The 15,987-nt window shown below is 38.8% G+C and overlaps 1 protein-coding gene across 30 annotated transcripts in view; it reads left to right on the forward strand.

Annotated features, from left to right (window-relative positions):
* LOC102237123 (ankyrin-3-like) overlaps positions 1-14,962 on the forward strand; it is a 132,035-nt gene extending 117,073 nt beyond the window's left edge. For 21 of the 30 annotated variants that reach the window (XM_023327322.1, XM_023327323.1, XM_023327335.1 and 18 more), the window contains 10 exons: positions 166-240; positions 1,717-1,848; positions 2,152-2,295; positions 6,901-8,284; positions 8,399-8,558; positions 9,040-9,114; positions 9,441-9,524; positions 9,653-9,759; positions 10,756-10,832; positions 12,766-14,962. In XM_023327322.1, the coding sequence (XP_023183090.1) occupies positions 166-240; positions 1,717-1,848; positions 2,152-2,295; positions 6,901-8,284; positions 8,399-8,558; positions 9,040-9,114; positions 9,441-9,524; positions 9,653-9,759; positions 10,756-10,832; positions 12,766-12,785 (2,258 nt within the window). In that variant the 3' untranslated portion in view covers positions 12,786-14,962. Of the gene's footprint in view, positions 1-165; positions 241-1,716; positions 1,849-2,151; positions 2,296-6,900; positions 8,285-8,398; positions 8,559-9,039; positions 9,115-9,440; positions 9,525-9,652; positions 9,767-10,755; positions 10,833-12,765 lie in introns of all 30 variants that reach the window. The other 9 variants (XM_023327342.1, XM_023327343.1, XM_023327320.1 and 6 more) reach the window with 8 other exon arrangements.
* Positions 14,963-15,987: the final 1,025 nt, after the last annotated feature.

The raw sequence follows: 15,987 nt of genomic DNA on the forward strand, positions 1-15,987 counted from the left end.
TTAAAACTTTCTAAATTTTGTAAACGTCATAATAACAGATCTATGCATAAAGAAAAACAAGTGGCCAGAAAAGGAAATTATGTCATGTTTTTCCTCTCACATTAGTGAAAACTCAGGAAGAATATGGATTATTGTAATGTATTGTTATTCTTTTATCATCTTCAGGTCCCCAAAGTCCTTGTGAGCGAACAGACTTGCGCATGGCTATCGTTGCAGATCACCTGGGGCTCAGCTGGACAGGTGAGAAACTTGCTGTAAACATTTAAAATAGAACTTTAAAATCACTTAATGTACATTTATATTACTAGTTTAATTTAGAAAGTGAAACTCTTTTACTATGCAGATTCATTATATAAACACATAAATGAAGCATTTGTTTCTGTTGTGGCTGCACAGTGGCGCAGTTGGTAGCACTGTTGCCTTGCAGCAAGAAGGTCCTGGGTTCGATTCCCGGCCGGGGTCTTTCTGCATGGAGTTTGCATGTTCTCCCTGTGCATGCGTGGGTTCTCTCCGGGTACTCCGGCTTCCTCCCACAGTCCAAAAACATGACTCTAAATTCTCCCTAGGTGTGAGTGTGTGTGTGAATGGTTGTTTGTCCTGTATGTCTCTGTGTTGCCCTGCGACAGACTGGCGACCTGTCCAGGGTGTACCCCGCCTCTCGCCCGGAACGTAGCTGGAGATGGGCACCAGCAACCCTCCCGACCCCATTAGGGACAAGGGTGAACAGAAAATGGATGGATGGATGGATGTTTCTGTTGTATAAATATTAGGAACAGCTAATGAAAACTAAAATTTCTGTTTCTCCGGAGTTTGGAATATTACATTAAAAACAAATCTTATCAACAGTGTTGTCCATTTTTTATGCTTAGCTCAGGTAAGATATTTTTAATATTGTCCAGGAGTGGCTTCCCATTAGGGATGCCACAGTTGCAGCTTATGTTCTGTATACAGCAGTGTGTGAACACTGCTGTATACAGCAGTGTTCTTTATCACTGACCTCTCCTGGCCTATCGTCTTTATGGAAGGAGTTATTGACTGTCTGCTGAACAACTGTCAACTCAGTAGTCTTTTTTGTGATTGTGTTGGTAATAACGTAACATAAATTTATTAAAAAAATACTTTTTAATTGTTCATATGTAACATTCAGATTGCCAGAGAAGCTGCATTTTGAACCACAGTCAACTACGTTAACATAAATTCTTAGTTAAAACGTATCACTTTGTGTGTAATGCATCTTTACAGAATATTATGTTATCCTTTTCTAGTCACTGAAATAAATTAACTTTTCCATAATAATTTAATTTGGTCAGTTACATTCACACCTCTGCTTAGTTCCCCTAAAGTTCCCACAAACTATGATTTTTGCTGCCATCTTCAGGTTATCTGAAGCCAGACAACTGCATTATTTTAAATCAATGCACTTTTTAACTAAATCGCAATATTTACAATATACTCAGTTGTTGGTTGACCTCGAGGCATGTTACTTGGGGCTCATTTTAAAACTAACGTGGCTTTTCTAGCATCTACACTGCTTAAACACACGTAATAAATAATAGAAGCCTAGTAGGAAGTTAGTACTCTTGTGTTGCTTTGACAAGTGGAGGCATGCAAAATGTGGAAGAGGCAAAAATACCTATGAATTTAAAACAGATATTTTATCCATTTTAAATATTTTATTTTCACAGCTAACGTCAGAGTCTCTTTCTCTAATCACAGAGCTGGCTCGAGAGATGAACTTCACAGTGGACGAGATCAACCACATCAGACTTGAGAACCCTAACTCTCTGACAGCACAGAGCTTCATGCTACTTAAGAAATGGGTCAGTCGTGAAGGGAAAAATGCCACAAGTAAGTCTATTTTTATATATGAAAAGATTACTATCTTCTACAGTTAGGATCGGAAACTGATTTATCATTTCCACAAATACTTGTATTTAAAAGAAAGTTATCTATTTCCCTGCTGTTCTCCTTTCTATCTCATTTTGTATCGGCTCTAAAATGTAGTATAGATTATACTTTAACTGAACATACAAATTACTAAGTGGTTTACTTTTGCTGACGTTTATTTTTTACGAATATATTATGGTTTTCGTTTAAGTCATTAAAAAAAGAGTTGTGGTTTCTTTTCTCTTGTTTTTTTTTTCTCCACAGCGGATGCCTTATCTGAAGTGCTGACCAAAGTCAATCGGATGGATATTGTGACTTTGCTGGAGGGCCCAATATTCGACTATGGTAACATTTCAGGCACGAGATGTTTTGCCGATGATAACGCTGTTTTCCGGGATCAGGCTGATGGTAAAGTTTAGCTCTACTAGCTGACCTCTTACCTCTCCCTGCTACCTTTTCTTTTGTACAAATGCAAATATCTAAAGTAGATATTATTACACTAAGATTTGTACTTTGGACAACTGGATCCCGCTGTTTTCCAAAGGCTTTGTTGATTTCTGCATTTACACAGCATATTTGCCATTGAAATAATTATAATAAACAAAGCTTAACATTATCCTTTACTTTTAAATGTATATTTAAACTTTTTTAATGATTCTTCAACTTATTCTAGGATATTTGTTTATTTAAATTAAGATATTCTTGTTCAGTTCAATAAGGATGAAGAAGGTGAATCCAGTTGTCCCAAATGATTATTTTTACTGATAGAACCCTTTTATAAATGCATGCTTACTCTAAACTGCTTTAGATGTTGCTGATTTTTGTAGAAATTAACTTTATAGAGTCTGCCTTTCTCCCTCCATTGTGCCTTGCAGAAGTATTCATTTCTGTTAAACTTCTCAATTTGTCACATTACAACCACAATGATATTTATGGGGATTTATTGTGATAGACCAACACTAATTGTGCCTAATTATGAAATGAAAGGGGAATAGAAATGACTTGCAATTCTTTTAAAATAAAAATCTTGAGCGTGCTGAGCATTTGAATTCAGTCTTGACTCTCCTGAACAAAATTCAGTGCAGCCAATTGCCTTTAGGAGCCTAAATGAAGTAACATAGAGTAAGTGCAGAGATCCATGGCTTATATCAAAGAATCACCTCCATGGATCCGGTTCATGCAGAAAAGTAGCAAAAAGAAAGCCATTACTGATAGAAAAAAGGTCTGTGGGACACAGCAAACATGTGGAAGACTGTGCTCTGGTCAAACGGGACCAAAACTGCCAGTGGCAGCATCATGCCTTATGGATGCTTTTCTTCAGCACGCACAACAAGGCTGGTCAAAGTTTATGTGATGATGGATGGAGCTAAATAAATTGCAATCCTCAGATAAAATGGTTAGAAGGGGCAAAAGACTCATGACTTTGGCTGAGCATCACCTTTTGGCACAACCTCAACCCTAAACATACAGTCAGAACTAGAAATGGGCAGTTTTAATCAAACTGTATGTATGCGTGCGGGTGTGTGTGTATTAGAATGGCTTAGTCAAAGATTAGACCTAAATCCAATTGAGCACCTGTGGCAAGATTTGCAGATGCTCTCTATCTAAGAAAAATAAGGGGTAAAAACAATTCATGGAATGCTGGTTAAGACATAACTTCAGCACACTCACAGCTGTAAATTAAGCCAACACTTCCATTTGCGAAAAGTGTTAAAAACCACGTATTACTGGCCTTTCTCTTCACAACTAGGAACAACTTTAATTTGGTAAATCAAAGAAAATGTGTGGAGGTTTGTGTTTGCAACATGCCAACATGTGAAAAAGTTAAAGGGGAATACTTTTACAAGGCACAGTTTTTTAGTTTCTCCTAGTGATCCTCCAGTTCCTCTGAGCCTTCTTTGCATAGATGAGAGAAATTCTTCCTCCTTGAAACCAGACTGCCTCCTCCTGCATTCCCGTCACCTCCCCGCAGTACTACGAGTCGCTGATAACAGCACAAAACTGCTCTTAACTATTTAAGAGTCATCCACATGTGCCTGCTCCTGAATCCAACATCATGCATCTTTTCTGTTGCACAATCATTATTTCACAGCACTTTGTGTCCCCCTCTCCTTCTCTTTCTTCAATTCCTTTTTTGTTTTGCCCTGTATGTCGTCTGCTATTTTATTTCTTCGTAGTGTGTGTCATTATACCCTTAACTCCTAGAGGCACTGAAACAGCTTATATCCTGCAGACACAGAGTCCATATTTCCCTACACCGACACCAACTCCTCCACCCACTCCCCTCACACCTTCTGCGGCAGCTACCTTCCGTCCTTTATCACCACGCCGCTCTCCGAGTTATGAGTCGTCCATTTCGCTCAAAGACTTGGCGCCTCCTACACCGCTGGAGCTAGCACAGTCTAACTGCCCCCACTCTCATTCCTTGCGTCCCGTTCCTCAGTGGCCCTCTTCTGATCCATGCGAATTTTCCTTCTTGCCCCAAGTTTCCTCTCCAATCCCCCTGATCACCTCACCTTTACCTTTGTCCCCTGCACCTTTTTTCCCATCAGGCTTTTCAGTCTTATCCATCCCAATTTCTCCCACATCAGTTCCAGCCTCCCCCACTCCTAACACATCCTGCCCTGTCGCTTTACAAGCAAACACAGCCTCCCTCACGTTATCTGAATGGTCTTCTGACTTGTCCTCTCAAACCACATCTTCCTTTAAACCAGACCCCAGTCCTACAACCCCTACCTCCATATTTTCTTCTCATGACACCAACCCATCTCACCCCATTACCACCCTAGCACCTTCTGCCAGTGACTCTGCGAGCAAAGAGTCTCTAGTTGCCCAACCGTACTCCTCGTCCCGGCCTTCCTCCCCTCTCTCCGTATGCACCCTTCCTCCGATTTCTCCCTCAGGGTCCCGTTGCCCCAGCCCTTCCCCTTCTTCTCCTCCTTTGCGCTCCCTCTCTCCTTGTCCTGTTTGCCAGTGCAAATGTTTGACCTCGGTCAACCCGCCACCCGCTCGAACCCGCTCAGATCCTTCTAAAACGGAACTTTTTATTTAGCTCGCTCAGGGTTGATCCCCCTTTCCCTCTGTCCAATCCTTCCTTCCTCACATCTCTCATCTGTCATCTGTGTCATGTGAGCATGTAACACAACACCCTGGCAAATAATGTGATCTTACACTTACCACTACCCACGCTATGATTCATGTAACCTTAGGGTGCAGCTTTATCATCTTAAATCTCTGAAACTGTAACAGTCTGAAAATCAGAGACTTTGCCACTCTATATTTGTGATACTTTTTTAAGATATACATATTTTTTTCTGTTTTTATTGAGCAAATCCATGGTTCTCAAACTCTAGCCCAAGAATCACTTGTGATAAAGGACCTGCTTTCATAGATGCTAATTACAAATTCTGATATTAACTATGCAGAATTAGATTTGTCTTATATGTCTTATAACACCTGAGTTAAGAGCATTCTGGTTGCAATTGTGACTTCTCATTTCAATGTTGGATTGCTTTGTTGACTTGTTCAGCACTTTTGTCAGCTTCTGTTGTTTCCAAAGTGCTCTATCACATGAAATTTAGTTGGTTTTTTTTGGTAACTATTATCAGCAATATAATCTGATACCAATGTATTGTACTCTATCTAATGTGTTCAAACAGTTTACACATTGATATTTCACACTGCTATGTTAAACCATCAGAAGTGCTAATAAATAAGTAATAGAGGCATGTTTCAGTATATTCTACATATGAGGCAGCTATATGAGATACACAACCTCTTAGTGAGGCTTGACATTCCTAGAGAGAATAATGATGTTAGAGGCACCGTTTTTTTCACTGGGAGCTCAGAACATCAGATTTTCCAGAACAAAGAGAACGTTCCAATTTTTGCAGGGTGAAAATGAACATGCTAACTTAAGCAACGGAGTGAATCGAGACCAAGTGCCTGTTCAATACTTATGCTGCGTTATATTTACCTCTATTGTTGGAACTCTGCTCTGGGAAAGGCACTGAATCTCAGTTAACAATATTTCTGTTCCTAGATTGGTATCCAGTGAATTCTGCTGATTAGTAACCTGATCACTTAGCAAATCATGTTGCATATCAGTAGGGGTTTCCTAATTTAAATGCTAAGTGACCATGCTAACATCTCTTCAAAATATGTGCTAATAAGCATGCATTTCTCTGCATTACATTCTTTCAAACACTGACCTCTATGCAAATAAATTAGAAGACAAATAGGGTTTGCTAATTCGTACGCAAAGTGACCAGGCTAACAATTATTAGCAATAGAAGCTAATGACAATTTATTTCTCTGCATTTTGTTGTTTCAATCACTGCAGAAAAATGTTATCCTAAAGGAAAAAATAAAAATACCAGTCCAAAAAAAAACAACCCAGTTTTGTTTTTATACTGCAGCTATCACTATTATGAATGGCTGTCATATTCTATTCAGACATTGGACATTGAAATGTGGTGGGGTGAAAAATGCACAATTAACTATACAAACATTCATTATTGAACCACATCCCTTAACTATTTGGACAGTCCCATTGTGCCAGTTTGCCTAAGACAAAAAAAATTGATCAAAGTCCTGTTATGACACCGTTTTAAATTGTCAGTCCTATTGATGATACTTAAAACAACTTGGTATTTAATGAGGTGGTACTTGTTATGAAAAGTTTGAGAACCAATGGAGTAAATACTTTACACACACATACTTTGCAAGAAATAGTTTATAAAATAACATTTGTGATGTTTAACTGATAACATTTACACTTTTATTACTGAATGTATTTTTTACATTGATTTGCCATTCTGTAATTTTATACCATATTACATCTCGGCTAGTGTTTGGTTGGATACTTGCTTGGCACTTGATTCTCTATGTCATTGTCCACGTCAGATGGTTTTTGGATTGGGTTTTGTGTTTTTGTCTGTGTCTGCTTGTGTCGTGTTCTGTTGTGGCATGCTTCTTTCGGTGTCTGTACATTTGTCATCCTGTCGCCTACAGATTATCAGAGCATTCTAGCCGAGCTGCAGTCCCCTGCCACTCTGCAGAACACCCTCCACTTCCTGGAGCCTGAACTCCCTGTCACCCCCAACCCTTCCCTTGCCCAGCATCAGCATCTCCATTACCCCAAACCAGAAAACTCTTGCAATCAGCCTCAGTTCACAGATTGGAGTCCAGTTGTTGATCCTTGTAGTAAAGAACCAGACAGCCCACCTAAGAGTCCCCCCAGGCCTTATGAGCTTGCCCTGCCTGCCCCAACCTTTGATTTTCCCGACCCCCTTCCTCCTAAGGTCAGAAAGCCCCACATTGCTTTGAACGACCAGCTGCTTTTGAGTGAAGAGGAGGACAGACCTTTTCAAGAGATGGAGCCCACCCTCAAGCCCAGATCCCAGTCCTTTCCAACAATGTGCGAATTGGACATCGACATGGCGTTCTCTACCTCTTCGCCTTCGCTGTCATCCATGTCATCGATAACCCCATTGTCCCCTGATAGATCATGTACAGGTATGCGGTTGGGAAACACCTCAGATGCAGCACAACAAGATATAGGTCAGACAGGCGGTCAAGTGGAAGTGAAAGAAGAAATTGAGAAAGTGGTTGAGATTGTTACGGCGCAGTTGGTAGAGAGGAATGGATTAGTAGAGAAGTTGGTAGAACAGGAATTGATTAAAAATGTGGAAAGAAAGTGTGAGATGGTTGCAAAAGACAGGTCTCAGTTGGTGGAGGAAGGGATAATTTTGCTGAAACCGAAGTGGTCCACAGAGCAGGATAAAGATTATGTTAATGAGCAATACGATGACGTTCGAGATGGGAGTAGAACAGCAGCATGTGAGGAGGAGAAGGCTGAAGATGAATGCAATATCTTAATGGAGCATGTTAGTCTAATAGATAAAATGGTCAAAGAGGCTGTTGGTCAATCACTGGATGTTGGGAAAAGAGTACAAGTGAAGGAAAAAATGGAAGATCCTAAGTCAGAACTGCAGTCTAAAGATGGACAAGACATCTGTGACACATTAGAAGGGGCAACAGAACGCCAGACTTTGTCTGACCTTTCCCCTCAAGCTTGGGTTGAAGCGCTTGAGCAACTGCAGCCCTATGAGTCTGGATCCAATGAGAAAAATGAGAAGCAGAGAGGCAGAGAAATTCCAGAGGAGGCATTAGGATCTCTGTTGAAGGAGGTGAATAAAAAAGGCTCAGAGGAGAAGGAGGAGGAGGACGAAAAGGTGACTCAATCCAGGAATCAGGAGAGACTAGAAGAGGTTGAACATGCAGAAAAAAACATATGTTCACTTTCAGGATGGCACAGCAACTCATCCAGTGTCAATGTTGAGCCGCCAACTCCAGGCCGCAGTGTCAGCTCAGACTTACTCGACAAGCAGGAAAGGTACAAGTGTAACCCAACAGAATGACACCTTAAATATGACCTAAAAGGAGAAAATAAATACCCACTGACTTTTTTAAATGAAAATTTTGTTTGTTTTTATTTTTTACCCAACAGTCAGGAAAACTCTAGTGAGTCTATCACCTCCTCATCTAGAGCTGAATCAGGGAGGTCCAGACCTAATGGTGATAACTCAAAGCACTCACCTCAGGACGCCTCATCAGACTCCTCTAACGGCAGAAAAGACGGGACGCCAGTGTCGGAGAAAAAAGTGCAGGTGATGTTACAGTAAATAATATTTGTTTTACTAATCATGCAGAAGGATTGTAATAAAAAAAATTCTTCACCTGATGGAAGTTGGTTGTGGCTTTCAGCTAATTAAAATTAGGTTTCTAAGATAAATAAAATACAACATAAAACCAGCAAAATGTGATTTTCATCCATAAATGTTATAGTACAGGGTTGTTATGGACTACACAAATATCAGACTTGTCAGATGTCCATTGGATAATATGTGATGGATAGCTGGAAGCTAATAAATAAATAAATGCTTGAAATATACTGCCCTGGGTGTAATGGAACTATTTATGAGTTTGAGAATTACTGAAATAATTCATAACTTGATATGCTCCTTTGTACTCGGTTTTCTTGTTCAATACAGAACCCAGTAAGAGCTCAGTGAGGAATTCAACAAAATGTTTCAAATGACAAATTTGTGTATTTGTTGTGTAATCTTTTAACCCATTCATCCACATCAGGTTAGTGTAGATTCTGGTTCAGAGGAAGAACAGACTGTAACCACCAGAATCTACAGGCGGCGTCTCATTATAAAGGTACCCTGAAAGCCTGGAGTACAGGCTCGGTGGGCTTTGGTTTGGTTTAGTTTGTAGTTCACCTCCTCATTCTGGTGTGCGCTCTGTAGCTTTGGTCTCTATCCCGATAGGTTTTCTCCATGTTTGTATGTCTGTGTTTTTAAAGCAGAAACATTTGAGTACATGTGTCATTGGTTGTATTAATGGCAGTTTATGACTGAGGACTAACTCGGGGCATTCTTGTTTTCTGAGGTTTTCTTCTAGTGTGGTGTTGGTGATGGATTATTTCACTTCTTTTTGTAGTAGGAGCTGAAATAGAATTATTTGCTAACCGCAAACACTTACAGGGAGAAGAAGCAAAAAACATCCCAGGCGAGTCTGTGACAGAGGAGCACTACATGGACCACGATGGTAACCTCATCAGTAGAAAAGTAATGTACAACATTCATTCGGCCGTATCATTTATCTCTCTACATCAGGAGAGAGAGTCTGTTTTTCTTTTCAGAAGGAAACGGGAAACAGCCGATTATTTATCCCATTGCCTTTCTGCCTTGAGCAGGTGATCAGGAAGGTAATTCGGCGAGTCTCAACTCCCACTCCAGAAAACCAAGGAGGTGACAGGTGGCACAGTGACCTCCACCACAGTCCCACTCAGCAGGATTATGGGTCAGAGGTTGGCACAAAGATAACCCTTTAATTATTCTTCCTGAAGGGTTAATCTACATGGGTGTATGGATTGCTGAGGTCATATTCTGGGGGAATCTAACTCCTGATTAAAAGGTTGGCTTAAAGCTGCACTGTGCACAAACAGCTTTTAACACAATTAAGGCGCACATTTAATTGACTTTAAGTGGCTAAAAGGATTTTTTCATTAGTAAGGTCTATTTTTCCTTTTTCTGGTAGCATGCCATGTAGAATCACAGGTTTAAAGATGGTGCACAAAATTGAAATGATCATCCATATATGGCAGTGTTTTTGAAGTTGTGACAAAAAAGTCCCTTTTTGTGTGAGAAAAAGTCTAAGAATTAAAAATTGTTTTAAAAAAATTTTCCCGAACTTGTTGGAATTACAAGTTAATAAAAAGATTTCTAAAAATACAGGTGCTCAGGTCTGTTTGTGTGCAGCTTTAAGGTAAACAGGAATCAGTTCTGTTTTATCAGGTTGTTCTTCAGTTCTGCAGGGTCATTCTTGTTAATTGCATTAATATTACTGTCCTCATTATTTCAACTCATGGGAATAAAATGCTATTATTTGATATGCAGCCTTGCATGCTGTATATGACTACAACAGACAATGCGAACCACTTCTCTCCTCACTGTGTGTGTTTTTGCTATTTTTTCTAGACTAACCAGTTAATAATGATATGAGTGCTGTGACTTTGTTGTTTCTAACCCTGCTCATAATATGTTGTTTTTCCTTCCAGGTACGTAGCTGGTGTGGTGTGGTCATAATTGTTTATTTTCTATAACACAGCTATAACTAACCCTTGCTTTGGATGAAAGCACCATAAAACCAAACCATTTGGGTTGAGGCCTTCGTGTGCTGTTGTGTGTGGTGTTTGTCTATCTAGTCTGAGGTTTCACATTGATGTTGAGGTTGCATGCTGTTAAAGGGTCAGAGACATTTTAATTAAAGAAATTTCTGTGTGTTTGTGTTTTTCAGCCTGGGGATGGAGCGAGGAAATGCAGACGATCGGGGGACAAAAAGCATCTCTAGTAGGGATGGGTTTGGTTTAGCAGGTACATTAAAATACAGTCTACCAATAAATGCTTTTTGTTTTTTTTTTTTTACAAACTTGTATAATCTCATAACATATCCAACTTATGCCTCTATTATGTAATCCTTTCCCTTTCATATTTTACTGCAAATAGTTCGGCATGTAGTAACAGGAAACAAAAATAAGCAGTTACTTAATCTTTGTTTCTAGTGCAAATTGGACATCAATTTGCACTAAGTTTATGATGGCACTAAAATAGACTAACTTTGCATTAATATTGTTATCACTGGTTAGGATGCATGTTGTGAAAAACATCAGATGTCTATTTAATTGAATTGTATTTTCTTTAGCAGAAGTTGAGGCTTTAGTGGTTTCTTGTCAAACAGTAGATATGCATAGTAGGTTTCCATCCCAATGAAGCTGCTTGGCAATCAGCCACATACTGAGCAGACCAGCTGAGCTGTTCAATTACAAAACGTTATCAAAACATTATTTTTAGATGAAGTTACACGCTTACAGTGCCTTGTAAGCTTCAGTCACATTTCGACCGCAAACTTCAACTCATTTAACGAGGATTTTATGGGCTAGAAAAACATAAAGTAGTGCACAATTTTGAAGTGGAAGGAAAATGATACACACCCTTGAGTCTTTTATTTTAGTAAAATAGGTGCAGATGCACGTCTTTTGAGGTACGTCTCTATCTGCTTTGCATGTCCGGAAACTGACATTTTTGTCTATCCTACTATGTAAAATAGCTCCATCAGATCAGTAGGAGAAAATCTGTGATCACCACTTTTCATTTCTTGCCAGTGATTCTCAGTTAGTTTTAAGTCTGGACTTTGACTAGCCATTCTAAAGTGTGCTGAACATGCTGTACTGTAACTGTAGTCACCCAGATCCACTGTAATATGACTTTTAGATTTCAAAAACACATTATTCAAGGGAATGAGGTGGTAACTTCACTATTTGATTCAGATGTGTGCCCCTGCATTCAGCTCCATTCATCTTCCTTTAAACTCTTTTATTTGGCTTGTACCACACTACAGAAAATTGGATCCATCAAATGATGCGTAGAAATGTAAACAATTTTGCACATCAAACATGAATATGTAATTTATCATTTTAAGCAGCCCTTGGGAGATTGGAAAAAGAAAGAAAGCTAATTTAATCACATACAGTACTTGCTGTGTTTCACTGTACTCAGTGTAAAAGGCTGACTGGTCTGAGCCTGCTTATCCCCTTGCCACTTTTCTGCCCTGCTAAGTGAGCGTGAATAGGAGCCAGTTACAAAGAAAACAGGGCTTATTGATAGCACACACCTCAGCATTGCATCGCGTTGCTGATACCCCTGCATGCCTGTTTTTGTCCACCAAATCCCCAACTCAGAACAGCCTCGTAGCATCCGAAAAGAGTTTGTTATCCCATCGGCCAGACTGTTAATCCCAGTTGCTGCTCACCCTTATGTTTGCTGGGAATCATTCCATCTGTGGACATCTCACTTCAAAGCAGAATGGCGCTGCTGTGAAATCAGAAAGACAGTTTCTATAGTAACAAGGGTCATGGTAGCAACTACGTGTCAAGATTTACCGCTTTATAATTATATCAAGTGAGCAGCAGAACCTCTCCATGCACCTTCCAATTAAATATCATGCAGTGCCTTGCTGAAGTTGATCTTTTTCCACATTTTGTCTCATTAAAAAAACAAACTATACTGAATTTTGCAATGGAATTTGTAATGTAAATTACAAAATGTTAATTTTGTGTTGGTTTACTACATAATAGCCCAATGAAATATCCAGAAGTTTGTGGCTGCAACATGACGGCGTTATAAAACAGTCTAAGATGCACCCTTGTGTCTTCTAGTAATTGTATGTAAATATTTTTTCTTGAATAAATTTGTGCATTTGAGATGGTCATATCAGCTGTAACATTTCACAAAATATTTTGTCTTGCAGGCTTACAGGAACTACGTTAGATGTTACCTGGGATTAAGCGCTCAAACCATTTTGGGAGCTCCATCCATTGTGAGGGATTAAAATAAAGGTCCAGTCTGCAGAATTTCTGCATCAAACAAATGTTTATCCCGTAAGAGGAGCCACACCTTCTCAGATTTACGCATGAGCATGAAAAACTCACTTTTGGTCACCATGAGGACCAGGAAGTTTCTTTCTCTGTTTTTTATTTTTTTTTTTTGGGGGGGGGGGGCTGCGGTGGACCAGTAGACAGTGATTCTGCTTCCTGTTTTGTGTGAAACAGTCTGTGCCGTGGATCCACTGGTGGTGCGAGAACCTTCTTGAGGAGCATCATTTGCTGTGGAAATAATTATTATAATAATAAAAAAGACTGCAAAGGCAGAACTGTGACCAAAGATGGCACAAATGCTCAAGGAAAGAATAAAGCGGATATGGAACCACAAAAATAACCTACAAACACTTCTGACCCGACTACAACACTCGCCTTATAGTTTTTTCTTGATTCATTACTGTCAGGATGTAAATTCTTTGGGGATTTTTTTTTGTTTGTTTTTGCTCCTTTTTAAAACTTAAACTAACAAAAGAGCTTTTTTTCTGTATAGAAAATGACTATGTGTATACTTCTGAAATAAAGGGCGAGTTAGTAATAAGAGTGCACTGAGGAGATGGATCTTTTCAAGTGCTTTCATAATCTACAGAAGCAGTTCCACTTTCAAAGATCTGACTGTAACTTCACAAGTTCTTGTATATTTAATTATTAGAGCAGGTTTAATGTTTGTACACACAAAAAAGCTGGTTTGATTTTAATAGAGACAAAGGGGTGGGAGGATTTCCAGAAACTTTCTGTTCCCATCCTGGGAACTGATCTAATCCTGCAAAAAAGAAAAAGAAAAGAAGCAGCCTTTCAGAGTAACTCATATTTTCATGCATGCTGTTCACCTTATTTTAGGTACAATTTTTACAAGTTTGCAAACACTGTATTTAAGTGACAAAACCCTTTATCTCTGTACACCTGAAGCCCTGAAACTTGTCACCAGTTTTATATTTTGGACTGGCAAAGGATGCCATTGACGTGTTTTTAATGCTGGGGGTTGGGATGAAAAAAAAAAACAAACAACACATATATAGCTTGTTGAGAATGTGATGTCTCGTCTGTCTGTGTTGAAAAACCGAGAGAGGGCCGGCTTCCGCTTAGAGGACAAGGTGACCTGAATGTAAATGCTTGTAGGCTGGTTCGCTGTAATATTCAACTCGTTCTTTGTGTATTGGCGATAAGGTATTGGAGTCCCTGTACACTGTTAGACTGTAATCATTTTTAGCTGAGTGTCGATTTGGTTTTCTAACATCTGGTGTGGTGTTAAAGAAGAAGCATTGGGGCTTTTTTTTTAATTATTATTATTTTTCTGGACATATAATCATGGGTGGGTGGGAGGTGAAATATCTCCTTGGTTTAAAACACATTAAGGACACATAAAGGATTTATTTGATTGTAGCTCTACATAGCATAATGTATGACAAAACACTGGATGGATCCAAACAATAATTTAAACATAAAATAAATTGTGTTTAACTCTGAAACTGTGTGATCTCTTTAGACTTGAGAGACTGTATATGCAGTGTGAAATAGAAATGTTCTCACTAGCTCACTGAGAGGATTTTATTTTATATTAGGAGCCATCTTTGTATTGGTTTTCATTAGATACCCATGTAGTTCTAAAGTGTGGTGTTCTACTGATGCGAAGCCTCAGTATGCTGATGTCTATGCTGTGGACATGGATAAAAAAAAACAATGTGACCTGTTTTTTATTTTCCTTTTTTGGGGCACGGGGGTGTTTAGAAGAAGTCAGGTATGGTGTAAAATTACATCCCCTTCTACTGCTATGTCAATCAGGGGATAAAGAAGATCCTTTGATACGGTTCGAAAATCTTTTTTTTTTTTTTTTGTCAATTTTGTTTGATAAGTGTTTTCACCTGAGCAGACTTTTTGATGTACAATTCTTACTAACAGAGTGAAGCCATTGAAAATGTAACTATTCTAGCACTTTGGTTATTCAAGGTCTTTTAGATGCTATAGCAGCAAATGATGCCACCACAAATGTTTCAGACATCTTTAAAAAAAAATTCAACCTAAAAATAAAAAAAAAAAAATTAAATAAATAAAAATGCTAAGATTTCGCAATATGGCTGTTTCTCCTCTCTTTTTTGTGTCCATAAATGTTTTGATATGCAATGACAAACTTTTTTTTTTTTTTAAATGTAGTGTAGATGAGTCAGGTTTGTAGGCTGCCTTCCTTTTCAGCTCCACCCACATATTTTCTTTGAAACTAACATCAGGGCTTTGCGATAACCTCTCCACAACACTGACATTATTGTCATTAAGCCATTTTGTAACTAATCTGGACTAATCTTCCATTTGGCAGACCCATGCTTTTACTTCCTTACTTATGTTTTGTGACATTGCTACAGTTTTGTCACATACTGTAGCAATGGCCTCCTTCCTCATGAGGCCATATATTTTGGAAACTGAACCAGTCCCTCTGGCAAACAAGAACAACAACAAAAACATTATAATCCCGTCACCTCCATACCTTTTCACGTGGGATTGTGTTTTCACTCCCTTCTTTTTCTTACAAATATAACATTCATTGTCATCATATTACATTGAACGTTATATGAACATTGCTTTCTCTGTTCCTATGTCAATTTAACTGTAATCTATTTTTTATGTATATATTATTTTTGCTTTAAGACTAATGGCCTCTTCTTTGCTGAATGAGCTTCCAGCTCTAGTCTGTAAATAAGGACATTTTCTTACTGCGCACACATTTTCCACCAAAAGATATTCATCTCCCTTTCCTTCCTAAATGGCCTGATGGCTGGACATTCCCTTGGCTTGCACATACAGTTGTGCTCATAAGTTTAAATACCCCAGCAGAATTGTTGATTTTTTTTATTTTTTATTTTTTGTCCATTTTTCACTCATGGTTAGAGATTAGGTGAAGCCGTTCATTTTCAATCAACTGCTTTTATAGTTGATTGAAAACACTTTAGATGGCAGAAAAAACACATTTTCTGACATCTAAATCATAAGAATGGAAAAGTTTACATACCCTGGCCATTTTGGTCTCATGACATGCACTCAAGTTGGCACAAATGGGCTTAAAGGCAACCATCCTGACCTATGAACTGTTTGCTTGCAACCAG

This window comes from Xiphophorus maculatus, chromosome 22 (genome assembly GCF_002775205.1).
Source record: "Xiphophorus maculatus strain JP 163 A chromosome 22, X_maculatus-5.0-male, whole genome shotgun sequence".
Classification (NCBI taxonomy): domain Eukaryota; kingdom Metazoa; phylum Chordata; class Actinopteri; order Cyprinodontiformes; family Poeciliidae; genus Xiphophorus; species Xiphophorus maculatus.